The sequence below is a fragment of the Scyliorhinus canicula genome, chromosome 7, assembly GCF_902713615.1.
Source record: "Scyliorhinus canicula chromosome 7, sScyCan1.1, whole genome shotgun sequence".
In the NCBI taxonomy this organism is placed as follows: Eukaryota; Metazoa; Chordata; class Chondrichthyes; order Carcharhiniformes; family Scyliorhinidae; genus Scyliorhinus; species Scyliorhinus canicula.
In genome coordinates this window covers 106,484,304-106,497,984 of record NC_052152.1, presented here as the reverse complement: position 1 = coordinate 106,497,984, position 13,681 = coordinate 106,484,304, and the positions used below count along the sequence as shown (strand labels likewise).

The 13,681-nt window shown below is 44.8% G+C and overlaps 1 protein-coding gene across 8 annotated transcripts in view; it reads right to left on the bottom strand.

The window, feature by feature from the left end:
* Positions 1-13,681, bottom strand: part of rcbtb1 (regulator of chromosome condensation (RCC1) and BTB (POZ) domain containing protein 1) — an 80,794-nt gene that overhangs the window by 27,898 nt on the left and 39,215 nt on the right. For all 8 annotated transcript variants that reach the window (XM_038802612.1, XM_038802609.1, XM_038802608.1 and 5 more), the window contains one exon: positions 3,906-4,048. In XM_038802612.1, the coding sequence (XP_038658540.1) occupies positions 3,906-4,048 (143 nt within the window). The remainder of the gene's footprint in view (positions 1-3,905; positions 4,049-13,681) is intronic.

Sequence of the window (13,681 nt, the reverse complement as noted above, 5' to 3'; positions counted from 1 at the left end):
TCTACAAGATGTAATGTAGGAACTCACCAAGGCTCATTCGGCAGCACCTTCCAAACCAACAACCACTACCATCTAAAAGGTCAAGGGTAGCAGACACATGGGAACACCACCACCTGGATGTTCCATTCAAAGCCTCTCACCATCCTGACTGGGAAATATATTGCTGTTCCTTCACTTTCACTGGGTTGAAATCCTTGAACTCTCTCCCCATCAGCACAGTGGGTCTCTCCTGGTGGGTATGTCCTGATGGTGGTGTCTGGGACATTATAGGTAAGGTATGATTCTGGGAGTATGACCGTGTCAGGCTGTTGCTTGACTAGTCTGTGGGACAGCTCTCCCAATTTTGGCACAAAGCCCAGGTGTTAGTAAGGAGATTGGATGGGAGCACAGAAGCTTAATTTTAAAAAGAACACGGAGGCTTCATTTTAAAAAAGAGCGTGGAGATTAGAGCGACTTCATTTTTAAAAGCATAGAGAGCTCAACAGAGGCTTCATTTTTATAAGAATGGGGAGAGCGCAGCGACTTCATTTTAAAACGATTGCCAAGAGCGGCCAGTCGGTGGATCGGCTGTGTTCTGAGAAAATAGAAACGGGACTCACAGGGAAACTTAATTATTGGTTGGGGAGTATTTTTCATGTTTATCTTCTGAAATTTTGCTAATTTATTAGTAATTCCAAGGCGTTATTAGTAGTCAGGTTTACCAGCAGTAATAACGTTTATTAGTTGTAGTGCTGTATATTTAGACGTGATACCATGAAACTTCATAGAGTGCACAGTCAATGTTGAGGACACCCATGGGAACTCCGTGCCACCGGTTATACCACTGCACTGTCACCTGTGGTGGGTCTGTGCTGCCGATGGGACAGGACATATCCAGAGATGGTAGTGTCTGGGACATTGTCTGTAATAATGGTTCCCAACCTTTTCAGTAGCACAGCACACTTCAACGACACAAACAATTCCGCGGCACACCAACTTTTTTTTCAGCTTAATCGATTGCTCATAAGTGCCCCTCAATGTAGTAGCGAACCGACAGTGGCCAATCACATACAAGAGTCGAGGAATAGGTGCATCACAATTTAGCAATCCACTCCAAACAGTGTGTTTCCTCATTGCGCAGCCATTCATCCTGTGTTCTCAGTTTAAAATCAGCATTCAGACTGATTTGAAGCTATTATATTCAGTGCAACAATAATTCCAGATAAAATGCGAATAGGTATTAGACATGAAGATATACGGGCAGCACGGTGGCCTAGTGGTTAGCACAACCGCCTCACGGCGCTGAGGTCCCAGGTTCGATCCTGGCTCTGGGTCACTGTCTGTGTGGAGTTTGCACATTCTCCCCGTGTCTGCGTGGGTTTCGCCCCCACAACCCAAAAATGTGCAGAGTAGGTGGATTGGCCACGCTAAATTGCCCCTTAATTGGATAAAATAATTGGGTAATCTAAATTTATAAAAAAACAGACATGAAGATATACCAATCAATGCCAACCAAAACAAGAAAAAGATATTGTTGCACTGTATTATAACTAGTGCCCCCACTATTTGAAAACAATCTTTTTTTACATTTACCAAGTTAAATGTCAAATCAGAACACCAAAGTTAAGTTTATTGTAATGCATTGTAGATACTTGTAATTGCGAGATGGGAATTTAATTTGTCCTTAACAAGACACATTGTTTATTTGCTCCCCTTTAACAACATATGGCTCACATTGACATAATTTTGTGTTACACTCTGTAACTTTGTTATATATCCCTGCTGTGTGTCAGACGATAGAAATATATTTAATATTAGATCTTGACTACATACTTTACAAAGATCGTTTTGAGCACTTCTGCGGGGGATAGTATCAACATAAAGTTTTACTGCTGCTATTAGATTGAAACCTTTCTTTTTGTCAATTGACGAACCTAATTGCAACACTCTCATCAACAATACATCACACACGATCTTATTTGTGAACTGGGTTCTCCATTGCTTCATGGAGATGGATTGAGACTGTAATATTCATCAGATATTTGAAATGAAATGCTCCACACCTAAAATTAACATCATACGCGAGGTAATTTGCATCAGTCAGCACAGGACATTAAAAAAAAAATCAACGGATATATATTTGATATTATGCAGAGGGGAAATGAGGCTGCCAGATGGCGGACACTTACCATTAAGTATAGTTTTTCCTGGTTGTATCCTGTAATAAAAATAACAGACGAAGATTCCCAAGATACTCGCTGGGTATTTTCTCCCTTGAGAATTTGACCGCTTTGCCCGACATCATTTTCTGATAGCAGTCAGTGATCGAACACACGGAAGGCCCTGCTTTTGGCCTTCTCCTAATAGCTACTTCCCAACACAAGGTCGACCTCACAGTAGATCCAAATCTAGCGCTTGAACAAAACTCCACTGCTTTGCAACTTAAACTGCAGCCATCGCTCCCTTTTGACTTTCAGATACTCCTTTGCAGAGAAACTTCGGTGTATGGCAAGAAATGACTTTGTCCCCGGTTGAAGGGATCCTGTGGTGATGATTGGGGCCTGTTAGGTGGTTGAAGCAAGAGCACGTATGCAGGAGTGCCAATGGCTGCAGCACACTTGCACCCTTCTGACAGTATACCAGTGTGCTGCGGCAAAGCGGTTGGAACCACTGGTAAGGTATGACTCGGTGAGTACGACTATGTAATTCTGTGGCTTGTCTCGTCTATGGGACAGCTCACTCAATTTTGGCACAAGCCCCCAGATGTTAGTAAGGAGTACTTTACAGGGTTAACAGGGCTGGGTTTGCCATTGTCATTTCCGGTGCCTTGGTTGATTCCAGTTGGTCAGTCTGGTTTCATTGCTTTTTTGTAGGCTTTATAGTGGTTTAATACAACTGAATGGCGAGGCCATTTCAGGGGGCATTTAAGAGTCAACCTCATTGCTGTGGGTCAGGATTCACACGTAGACCAGACCATGCAAGGACAGCAGATTTCCTGCCCTAAGTTACATTAGATGGGTTTTTCTGACAATTGAAATGGCTTTATGGTTACCATTAGACTAGATTTATTAACTGGTTTTAAATTCCACCAGCTGTAGTGGTGATATTTGATCCTGGGTACCCAGAGCATTAGCCTGGACCTCTTATTACTAGTTGAGTGACATTAACACTACACCTGTGCCCATCGTGTCTATGCCAACTATTTGAAATAGCTATCCAGTTCAACCCATCACACCCACCCCTCTCTTTGCCATAGCTCTGAACTGGAAATTTTAGCTATTCAAATAATTATCAAATTCCCTTTTCAAAGTTACTATTGAATTGGCTTGCACCATCTTTTCAGGCACCCTGCATAAAATCGTTTTTTACTCGGGTCCCAAACCCAGCCCAGGCCTTTTGCCAATTTCTTTTATGTTGAGCAGCAAAGTGAAGTAAGCTTTCTGAATAGCCTAGGTCAGGGGTGGGCAAACTTTTCCGTGCAAGGGCCGCATTCAGAAATTCACAATTCACAAAGGGCCGCATAGTATATTAAGTAAAATAATTACTTCACCCGGTTATGATTGTGGGCGCCTCATATAGAACATAGAACAGTACAGCACAGAACAGGCCCTTCGGCCCTCGACGTTGTGCCAAGCAATGATCACCCTACTCAAGTCAACGTATCCACCCTATACCAGTAAGTAACCCAACAGCCCCCCCCACCCATTAACCTTTTAAAAAAAAAATTTAAAAAAAAAAAAAAAATTTTTAAAAAAAATTTTTTTTTTTTTTTTTTTTTTTAATGACTTGGTGGGCCGCAGAAATACCTTTGGCGGGCCGCATGCGGCCCGCGGGCCGTAGTTTGCCCACCCCTGGCCTAGGTACACGGAGGCAGCTAATTATACAAAGTTAATTAATTGTTAGGCACTAGCAAGAAGCAACATTACCTTTCTTTCTCCAGAGTGATCAGTACCGGCACCAGCTGGTTGATTTTACTCCCAATACCCAGCTGCCCGGTTGTATTAGCTCCCCACGCATATAGCAAGCCCTCATCTGTTAGTGCGAGTGTGTGAGCGGAACCACAGGTAATCTGTAAGTAGAGTAACATCGATCAGCCACGATAAAACCCAAGAACAAATTCGCCAAAACATCGACTGCATTTAAACAGGAATGTTGAATCCACGTTCAGGTGTTTTTGAGAGGAATGAAGTATACATCATTTTGAAACCATACAGATGTTAAGCTATTCATCATAATGGTAATAGGACTGAAACATTTTTAACGTTTTCCTCTGGATTTCAGTAATGTTATTCTCCCGACATGAGTAAAAGCAAGAATGGAAATTAGTGAAGTGCATTTTAATGAAAATGTAAGTTCTTAAAAAAAAAAGAGAAGGTTTTTCTTTACCACAGACAAAGGATGATGAGCATTTCTTATATTCCCATTGTTACTGGATGCAGGAACAACTTGACACTTATTCAGTTGAATATTGTTAACCTTCAGGCATTACTTCCTGAAAACAACTGATTGCTGGAAGCAAATTAGATTACAGTCACCGTCTGTCATCAGTGCTCACTGGATCCCCCTGTACTGGGTTTGGGGGTCTATCAAAATCGTGTGCAAACTCAGGCCAACAGATTCTCACAAAGAAAAATAATTACTTAGTTATAGTTAGCTTTTACACTAGTTAAATAAATTACAGCATACAAATGACGACAATATATAATCCCCACATTTACATTGTGCCTGCTACATTGCGAGATGTTTAAGATTATGTTTTTGGACTCTATCTTTTGGTTTAAAAGATTATTTTAGCTTGGGACTGCAACTTTAAATTAGGGTAGATGAAGGGAGGCCATTGACCTATGCTGGCAGCTCCAAGATAGCAGGTCAGGATGGTATAGTCGTTAGAGATCAAATGAATGAGGGCTAAATGAATGAGGGCAGCACAGTGGCACAGTGGTTAGCACTGCTACCCCAAGGGGCCGAGGACCCAGGTCCGATCCCAACCCCAGGTCACTGTCCATGTGGCGTTTGGACATTCTCCCCGTGTCTGCGTGGGTCTCACCCCAACAACCCAAAGATGTGCAGGGTAAGTGGATTGGCCATGCTAAATTGCCCCTTAATTGGAACAAAAAAGAGAATTGGCAACTCTAAATTTAAAAAAAAACCAAATGGACTCGGATTGCTTTTTTGAGAGGAAGGTGCAAGGCATTTTCAGTTGTAGACAATGACTGCAGAGTACACCATGAATAGACCCGAAGTCTTCCAAAGCCCAGAAGTGTTATAATGCAAAGCGCAGGTAGGAGCTCATGCTCAGATTGCAGACTGAGTTTGTGAGGAGGTAAAGGGAGGCTGGAAAATTTACCTAGCTTAATTTGTCTAGCTTGGAGCTAGAGGAAATCTACAGGGAAACTCTCAGAGCAAGATCCAGTTCTGGGATTAGAGATTATTGGCTGGAAAAGTAAAAAGGAAGAAACCCATTAGAAGCTGGAAGCACTTGTGAGCTGTTTGTGCTAAGAACTGTAAATCCATGAAGCGTACAATGCAATAAGTTAAAAAGTAACCATTTATTTCTATAGTTTAAAGTACAAAAGTACAAGTTTAAAGTAGAAAGAAAATAGTGTTCAGTTAATAGCATTTTTAGTCATTTGATGCAGTAAAAGTTTTAAAATGTGAAGTTTTGACATTTTATTCATGCAGCTGTTGACTGAAATTTTCAAATTTCTCTCCAAAAGTTAGAGGTCTCTTCGGGCATCGTAACAGAATGAAATGTCCCAAAGCACTTGACAGGAGCAATAGGGGTTGGTTTAGCACAGTGGGTTAAACAGCTGGCTTGTAATGCAGAACAAAGCAGCAGCGCAGGTTCAATTCCCATACCGGCCTCCCTGAACAGGCGCCAGAATGTGGCGACAAGGGGCTTTTCACAGTAAATTCATTGAAGCGTACTTGTGACAATAAGCTATTACTTAGTTATTTATTTATTTAAAGTATGACACCTAGCCATACAAGGAGATGGCCAGAGGCTTGGTCAAATGGAGAGTTGAAGAAATGTCTTAAAGAAGGAAAGTGAGATAGAGCCAATCCCAGAGCATGGGGCCTAGGTAACGGAAGATATGTCTCCAATGGTGGAGCAATTATAATCTAGAATGCACAAGAGGCCAGAATTAAAGAGCGCAAATATCTCAGATATTTGTGGGATTGGAAGATTACAGAGGTAGGGTGGGGAAGCTATGGAGGGATTTGAAAACAGGGATGAGAATCTTTAAATCACAATGTTCCTTAACTGGGAACCATTATAGGTCAGCTTGCACAGGGGTGAATGGAGACCGGACTTGCTGCAAGTTAAAAACACAGGACCTGAACTTTATAGAGGATAGAATGTTAGAACATAGAACATAGAACAGTACAGCACAGAACAGGCCCTTCGGCCCTCAATGTTGTGCCGAGCCATGATCACCCTACTCAAACCCACGTATCCACCCTATACCCGTAACCCAACAACCCCCCGCCTTAACCTTACTTTTATTAGGACACTACGGGCAATTTAGCATGGCCAATCCACCTAACCCGCACATCTTTGGACTGTGGGAGGAAACCGGAGCACCCGGAGGAAACCCACGCACACAGGGGGAGGACGTGCAGACTCCACACAGACAGTGACCCAGCCGGGAATCGAACCTGGGACCCTGGAGCTGTGAAGCATTTATGCTAACCACCATGCTACCCTGCTGCCCCTGTTGAAGACCAAAAGTGCATTGGAATAGTAATGACGGCATGAATGGGTTTTCCATACAGGGCAAAATCTTTTTTTTACATAAATTTTAAGTACCCAATTCTTTTTTCCCCAATTACAGGGCAATTTAGCATCTTTGGGTTGTGGGAGTGAGACCCTTACAGACACAGAGAGAATGTACAAATTTCATACGGATTGACCCGGGGCTGGGATCAAACCCGATTCCTCGGCACCATGAGGGGAAGGCAATGTTACAGAACAAGAAAAGGCAGTCAACCCACACTATCTTAGATAGCGTCCCAAATACCGCCTCCCAGTATCTCTCCAGCTCCTCGCAACCCCAGAACATGTGTATGATTCGCCGGCCTCCGCCCACACTTCTCACACCCATCAGCCACCTCCTGGAAGAACCTCTCATCCTCACCCGAGTTATATGTAACCTAAGCACCATCTCATTTCATTTTTTCATCTTGAACTGAATCAAGCTGATCCTCACGTATGGGGAGGTTGAGTTCACCCTCCGCATCGCCTTGCACCACAGTCTCCAGCCTTTTTCCTCCACCTCAACTGCTCCTCCCATTGGTTCTTGATCCTCACCACTTGCACCCCCCCCCCCCCCCCCCCTCCCAAAACTATATTTCCAATCCTACCCTCCTTCAACTCCAGGAGCAGCACTGGCTCCAATAAAGTGTAATCCAACAACCTGGGAAACTCCCTCCACTCTTTTGAAAATGAAATGAAAATCAATTATTGTCACAAGTAGGCTTCAAATGAAGTTACTGTGAAAAGCCCCTAGTCGCCACATTCCGGCGCTTGTTCGGGGAGGCTGTTACGGGAATTGAACCGTGCTGCTGGCCTGCTTGGTCTGCTTTCAAAGCCAGAGATTTAGCCCTGTGCTAAACAGCCCCTTTTTGTGCAAAGTCCAGCACCTGCATATATCTAAACTCACCACCCGCACCTGGACCCGCAAACTTCCCTTCCGTGTGCAAGTCGCTAACTCTCTACAGCCCCTCCATTACCCATCTATCTCCCCCGGCTTGAACCTCTGGTTCCCACACTGTGGCGTCAACATCGGCATCCCCTCCAACTTGTCTCCTCAGCTGATTCCACACTCTGACCATCGACTGCACCGCCAGGTTCCACATATGCTTCCCTGGAGCCAACAGCAGCAGAACAGTCACCGTGGCCCTCAGACTGGACCACCCAAGGACACCTCCTCCATTTTGATCCACTCCACTCCCCATCATCGCCTCACCTTCTCCACATTCACCGTCCAATAATACTGCAGCAAGTTCAGGAGCGCCAACCCCCCTTTCTGTCTGCCTCTGTAACAGAGCCCTTATTACCTTCGGCAAATTCCCTACCCATATGAACTCCGAGATTACTGTCTCCAAACTCCAGAAGACGACATAAGGGAGAAAGACAGAGGGTCTGGAAAACATACCTTGCATCACAGCTCATTCTTGCCTCACCTGAATCCACAAATATTTAAACCTCTCCCTCGCTCTCTTAAACGGCATCACCTCCTGAATGGCCCCTGCCCGCTGTAATTACTGGAAAAACCTCGCTCTTCCAGACATTTTTTTTTGTTTTTATAAATTTACCCAGTTATTTTTTTTTCAAATTAAGGGGCAATTTAGCGAGCCAATCCATCTATCCTGCACATCTTTGGGTTGTGGGGGCAAAACCCACGCAGACACTGGGAGAACGTGCAAACTTCACACGGACAGTGACCCAGGACCAGGATTCAAATCTGGGTCCTCAAGTGCCGTAGGCAACAATGCTACCACTGTGCCACCATGCTGCCCTCTCTTCCCGACATTTAACTTGTATCCAAAGAAGGCCCCAAATCTCTCCAAGAGTCTCATGATCCGAACCATACTCTCCAGTGGGTCTGACACAAACAACACCGGGTCGCCTGCGTATAATGACATCTGACGCTCCCTGCTCCCCTCACAATCCCCTGCCACTCAACATGCCCACGAAGGGCCATTGCCAAGAAATCAATCACCAGCCCTAATATCCGCAACAACAGACACCCTGCCTCGTTCCCCTATGCAGTCCAAAACTTAGTGAACGTGTCTCATTCGTACACTTGCCACCGGTGATCCATACAAAAGACTCACCCAAGTCACAAACTTCAGCCCGAACCCAAACCTTTAGAAAATTTCAAATAAGTACCTCCACTCCACCTGATCAAAGGCCCTATCCGCATCATTGAAACAATAACCTCTGGCGCCCGTCCTCCTGACAGAGTCAGAACCACATTTAACAGCCTCCTGATGTTGCTACAGAGCTGATGGCCCTTTTCAAAACACGTTTGATCCTCATAAATCACCCCTGGCTCACATCCCTCCATCCTCCCCGCCAACAACTTAGCCAGTACTTTCATGGCCGTATTCAACAACGAAATGGGCCTGTATGACCCACACTCCAGCGGGTCCTTCTCCGGGATTAATGTAATTGATGCCTGTGTCAGTGTCTCTGGCAACAGTCCCTCTACAACACCTCACTAAACAACTCCAACAAATGAGGTGCCAACTCTGCCACTAACACCTTATAAAACTGCCGGGAAGCCGTCTGGCTCCGGGGCCTTTCCCTACTTCATTCCCTCAGCTCCAGCAGTTCCCCCAACGGCTGCCTCTTCCCTTCCTCCAACCGTGGGAATTCCAACTCGTCCAAAAAACACCCCATATCCCTTCCTCTTCATCTGGCTCGGCCCTGTACAGCTTCTCATAATATCCCCTTGTTTATCCTCCCCAGCTCTGACACCACCTCGCCCTTCTCCGTCAGCACCCTTAGAATTTCCCTAGGCGCTGCCTGCCTCCATAGCTGGTGGGCCAGCACACAGCTCACCTTCTGTCTGTACTCGTACTGCACCAACCCCCCACCCTCCGTAACTGCCCCATCTCCTTTCCCGTTGTCAACCTATCAAACTTTCCCTGCAACCTCCTCCTCTCCACCAGCAACTCCTTAGTGCCCCCCCCCCAACCCCGAGTATCTCCTATCCACCTCAACTATCTCCTCCAGCAACCGTCCATGCTCCTCCCTCCTCCTCCTGTCCCGGTGCGCCTTGAACAAGATAGTATCCCCTCGAGCCACACGCCTCCCAGAACAAGGTGTGGAGATGCCCTTGTTGGACTGGGGTGGACAGTAAGAAGTCTTACAACACCAGGTTGTAAGCACTTAGGGCGCAATTCTCCGCCCCCCACGCCGGGTGGGAGAATAGCGGAAGGGCCTCTCCCACCCTCCCGCTATTCTCGAGCGACGATTCTCAGAAGCCGATGGGCCGAGCGGCCGGGCCTTCACACCTGCTTGCTGCCGTCATGAAACAGGCGCCAGATGCCCGTTTGGGGCATCTGGGGCCCGATTGGCACGGCGGTACCACGGTGCCCACTGATCGCGGACCGTGCGTCCGTAACGAACGCACTCTTTTCCCTCCGCCGTCCCGCAAGATCAAGCCGCCATGTCTTGCGGGGCGGCTGAGGGAGAAGACGCCAACTGCGCATGCGCGGCTGACGTCATCGGCCGCGTCAGCTGGCCCCGCCCGGGTCCGGAAGTGGGCGTGAAGGCTGCCGTGGGTCACGGACTGTCCCACGGCAGCCTTTACGGTTCTCCGCATTTGTGGAGAATCTCGCCCTTAATTTGCTTACACCTTTTTACATATCACATTTGAGCACCAGCTTTTGCCTCATAGGAACCTGTAAAAGGTGAATTAAGAAGTCATAAGCTTTCAAAAAATAGTTCAAAATATCAACCTCTGCTGTGCAGAAAATAATCTTATCACTGATTAAAATCAAGTTTATTATAAACCACACTCAACCTAGAATGTCTTTCAAATAAGATCAACATGGTCGACATGAAAAAGAAGTGTCTAAAGGCAGATTAGTGGAGCAACACATCAATGGTAAAATATTCAGAAACAAAGATTCTTCAATTTATTGAAGTGCACATTTGCAGGCAGAAGTCCAGAAGATGTTAGTGATGTTCATTGATCTCCAAGTAGGCGAATGGAACTGTTAAAACTTGCCCAACATTAGTGGTACGAAAAGAACCAATCAAAAATATTTTAATATCAATTACCCAGGGAGTATTACTAGGAGGTGAAACACAACTAATTATAGAAGAAAAAACGAATCACTCTAGAAGGCAGAGCAAAGATAGACATGCTAAGGCTCAAGGAAAAATAATTTATTTTAATGTAAGTAGTCTTACGGTAAGGCTGTGGAACTTAAAAACAAATAGGGGTCAATCACATTGCTGAGAATGTACTATAGGCCCCAAACAGTCAGGAAGATATAGAAGAGCAGATATGAAGGCAAATCTCAAAAGTGTAATAGGGTAATAATAGTGGGGGATTTCAACTTCCCCAGTATTTATTGGAATAGGCAGATTGAGAAAGGCTTAGAGGTAGCTGCATTTTAAGGTGCATCCGAGAGAGCTTTTGAGTCAGCACGTAGAAAATCCTACAAGAGAGGGAGCAATACTTAAACTTAATCTTTAGGGAATTAAGCCAGGCAGGTAGAAGTGTCAGTGGGGGGGCATCTCGGTGATAGTGCCCACAACTGTAAAATTTAAGGTGGTTATGAAAATGACAAAGGTGGACTGGAAATAAAGGTTCTGAATTGAGAGAGGGACAATTTTAATAGGATAAGTCAGGGTCTGGCCAAAGTTGACTGGGAACAGCTACTTGTAGGAAAATCCACATCAGAGCAGTGGGAATCAAAAAGAACTAGAGAGTGTACAAAGCCAACCTGTTCCCTTAAACGGAAAGGATGGAACCAAAAAGTCCACACAGAACTCCAGGTGTCGAGGGAAATACAGGATTGAATAAGAAAAAAAAGGAAGGCTTTTGGCAGACAAGAGACTGAAAACAGTGGATGCTCAGAGGACAATAGAAAATGCAAGGGTTACTCAAAGAAGAAATTAGGAGTGAAGGAGCATGAAAAAACACTGGAGGACAAAACAAAAGGACAATCCTAAGTATATTAGCAGAGGGTAACCAGGGAAATAATTGGACCCATGAGGAACCAAAGTGACGACCTGTGTGGAGCCAAAAGACTTAGATGAGGTATTAAATGAGTACTAAAGGAGAACAATGTAGGTATTGAAAGCATGGAAGGGGACCTTGATATAAATGAACCCCTTGCTAGTCCCATCATCTCAATCATAGACAAGGCCATCTCGGTTCTCTTCCATAAGTGATCTCCACTCATGTTCCACCTACATCCTAACCCTACCTCCTTCTGCAACAGCACGGTAGCACAGTGGTTAGCACTGTTGCTTCACAGCGCCAGGGTCCCAGGTTCGATTCCCGGCTTGGGTCACTGTCTGCGTGGAGTCTGCACTTTCTCCCTGTGTTTCCTCCAGGTATTCTGGTTTCCTCCCACAAGTCCCGAAAGACATGCTGTTAGGCGAATTGGACATTCTGAATCATCCCTCCGTGTACCCGAACAGGCGCCCGAGTGTGGCGACCAGGGGCTTTTCACAGTAACTTCATTGCAGTTTTAATGTAAGTCTACTTGTGACAATAAAGATTAATTATTATTAACTATCCCTGGGGGGGGAATTATTGATAATTCACTCATAACTGCACTTTAAAAATCCCAATTATCTGGCCTTTGGCTCAGCACTTGCCACATTTCCACAGCTACTGATTTCATCAATTGCACCCTCTCCACCACCTTTGATGCCCCAATCCCTCAAACCATTACACTTTTATTCTGACTCCTGGTATATATTTCATACCTCCTGGTATGGTCTTCATCGCTGCTGTTACGCTACAGTTAATGTTATAACTGGATGTGAAGGTCGAAGAATGGAACCCTGGCTCAAAAGGCCATAACTTTTAATTTTTATATAAAACGTGGAGGAAGAAAGTTACAGGACCGCTAATTAGTTTTAACAAGAAGAAAAAAACATTTATCAAACATTTTTAAACTGATACAATACGTCTTTACTATCCCCTTAGTTTAATAATTACACACAGGTTTTAGGATTAACATGGATTACAAAGTACATCTCAATCTACAATGGTCTCATTTACACAAAGTCCCTTCAGTACAAAAGATGACAATGAACTCCAAGTGAATATTCGTGGATGTCTCCTTGAATCCTCCCAGATGATTGTCACGTGAGAGTTTCCAAACTCCACTCCCAAAAACTTGCTTTAAAATCTATCAGAATTATGCTTTCCCTTAGCGATTTGCATTCCAAAATCCAGACCAGGTTTTCCAACTGACTTTTAAACAAAGCTTCCATTCCATTTTTAGCAGCGAATCTAGTCCAGGACTTGACACCAACACCTTCCGGATATCTTTGTCTCGAGTGCTGTGCAAACTGCTCACAATTGCTTTACCTCTCTACTCCTAGACTGTAATGAAATGGTATCAGACATTTGATTTACCTTTGAAGGCTGCTGACCCACTTTAAATCTGGTTACTGTAATTGTCTCTAACTTTATTTACTCTTCCTTGAATTCTTCTGAACCTTACCTTGGTCTCGTTCGCTACACTGCAGACTTCGTGGACACTTCATTTCTCTAGTTTTCTTAACTAGCTGGACTTTAGATTTCCGGCATCTATTTTCTTAGCCATTACTCTATAGTATGGCTTTTCTTCTACCAAGGCTACCTGTTTAGCCTTTTAAAACCAACTCCTCCTGTCAGAGCTTTGATTGCCTTCCCTCTCACTATCTATCTCCAACTGTAATCAAATTCTGCTAAAACTTAAAAGCTTTTTAAAAATCTTAATAAGTATCTCTAGTTGCTAAGCAATGGAGGGATGAACGGTGGCACAGTGGCACTGCTGTCTCACAATGCCGGGGACCCGGTTCGATTCTGGCTTTGGGTGACTGTCTGTGTGGAGGTTGCACGTTCTCCCAGTGTCTGCGTGGGTTCCCTCCAGGTGCTCCGGTTTCCTCCCACAGTCCAAAGATGTGCAGGTTAGGTGGACTGGCCAATGCTAAATAATTACCCCTTAGTGCCCA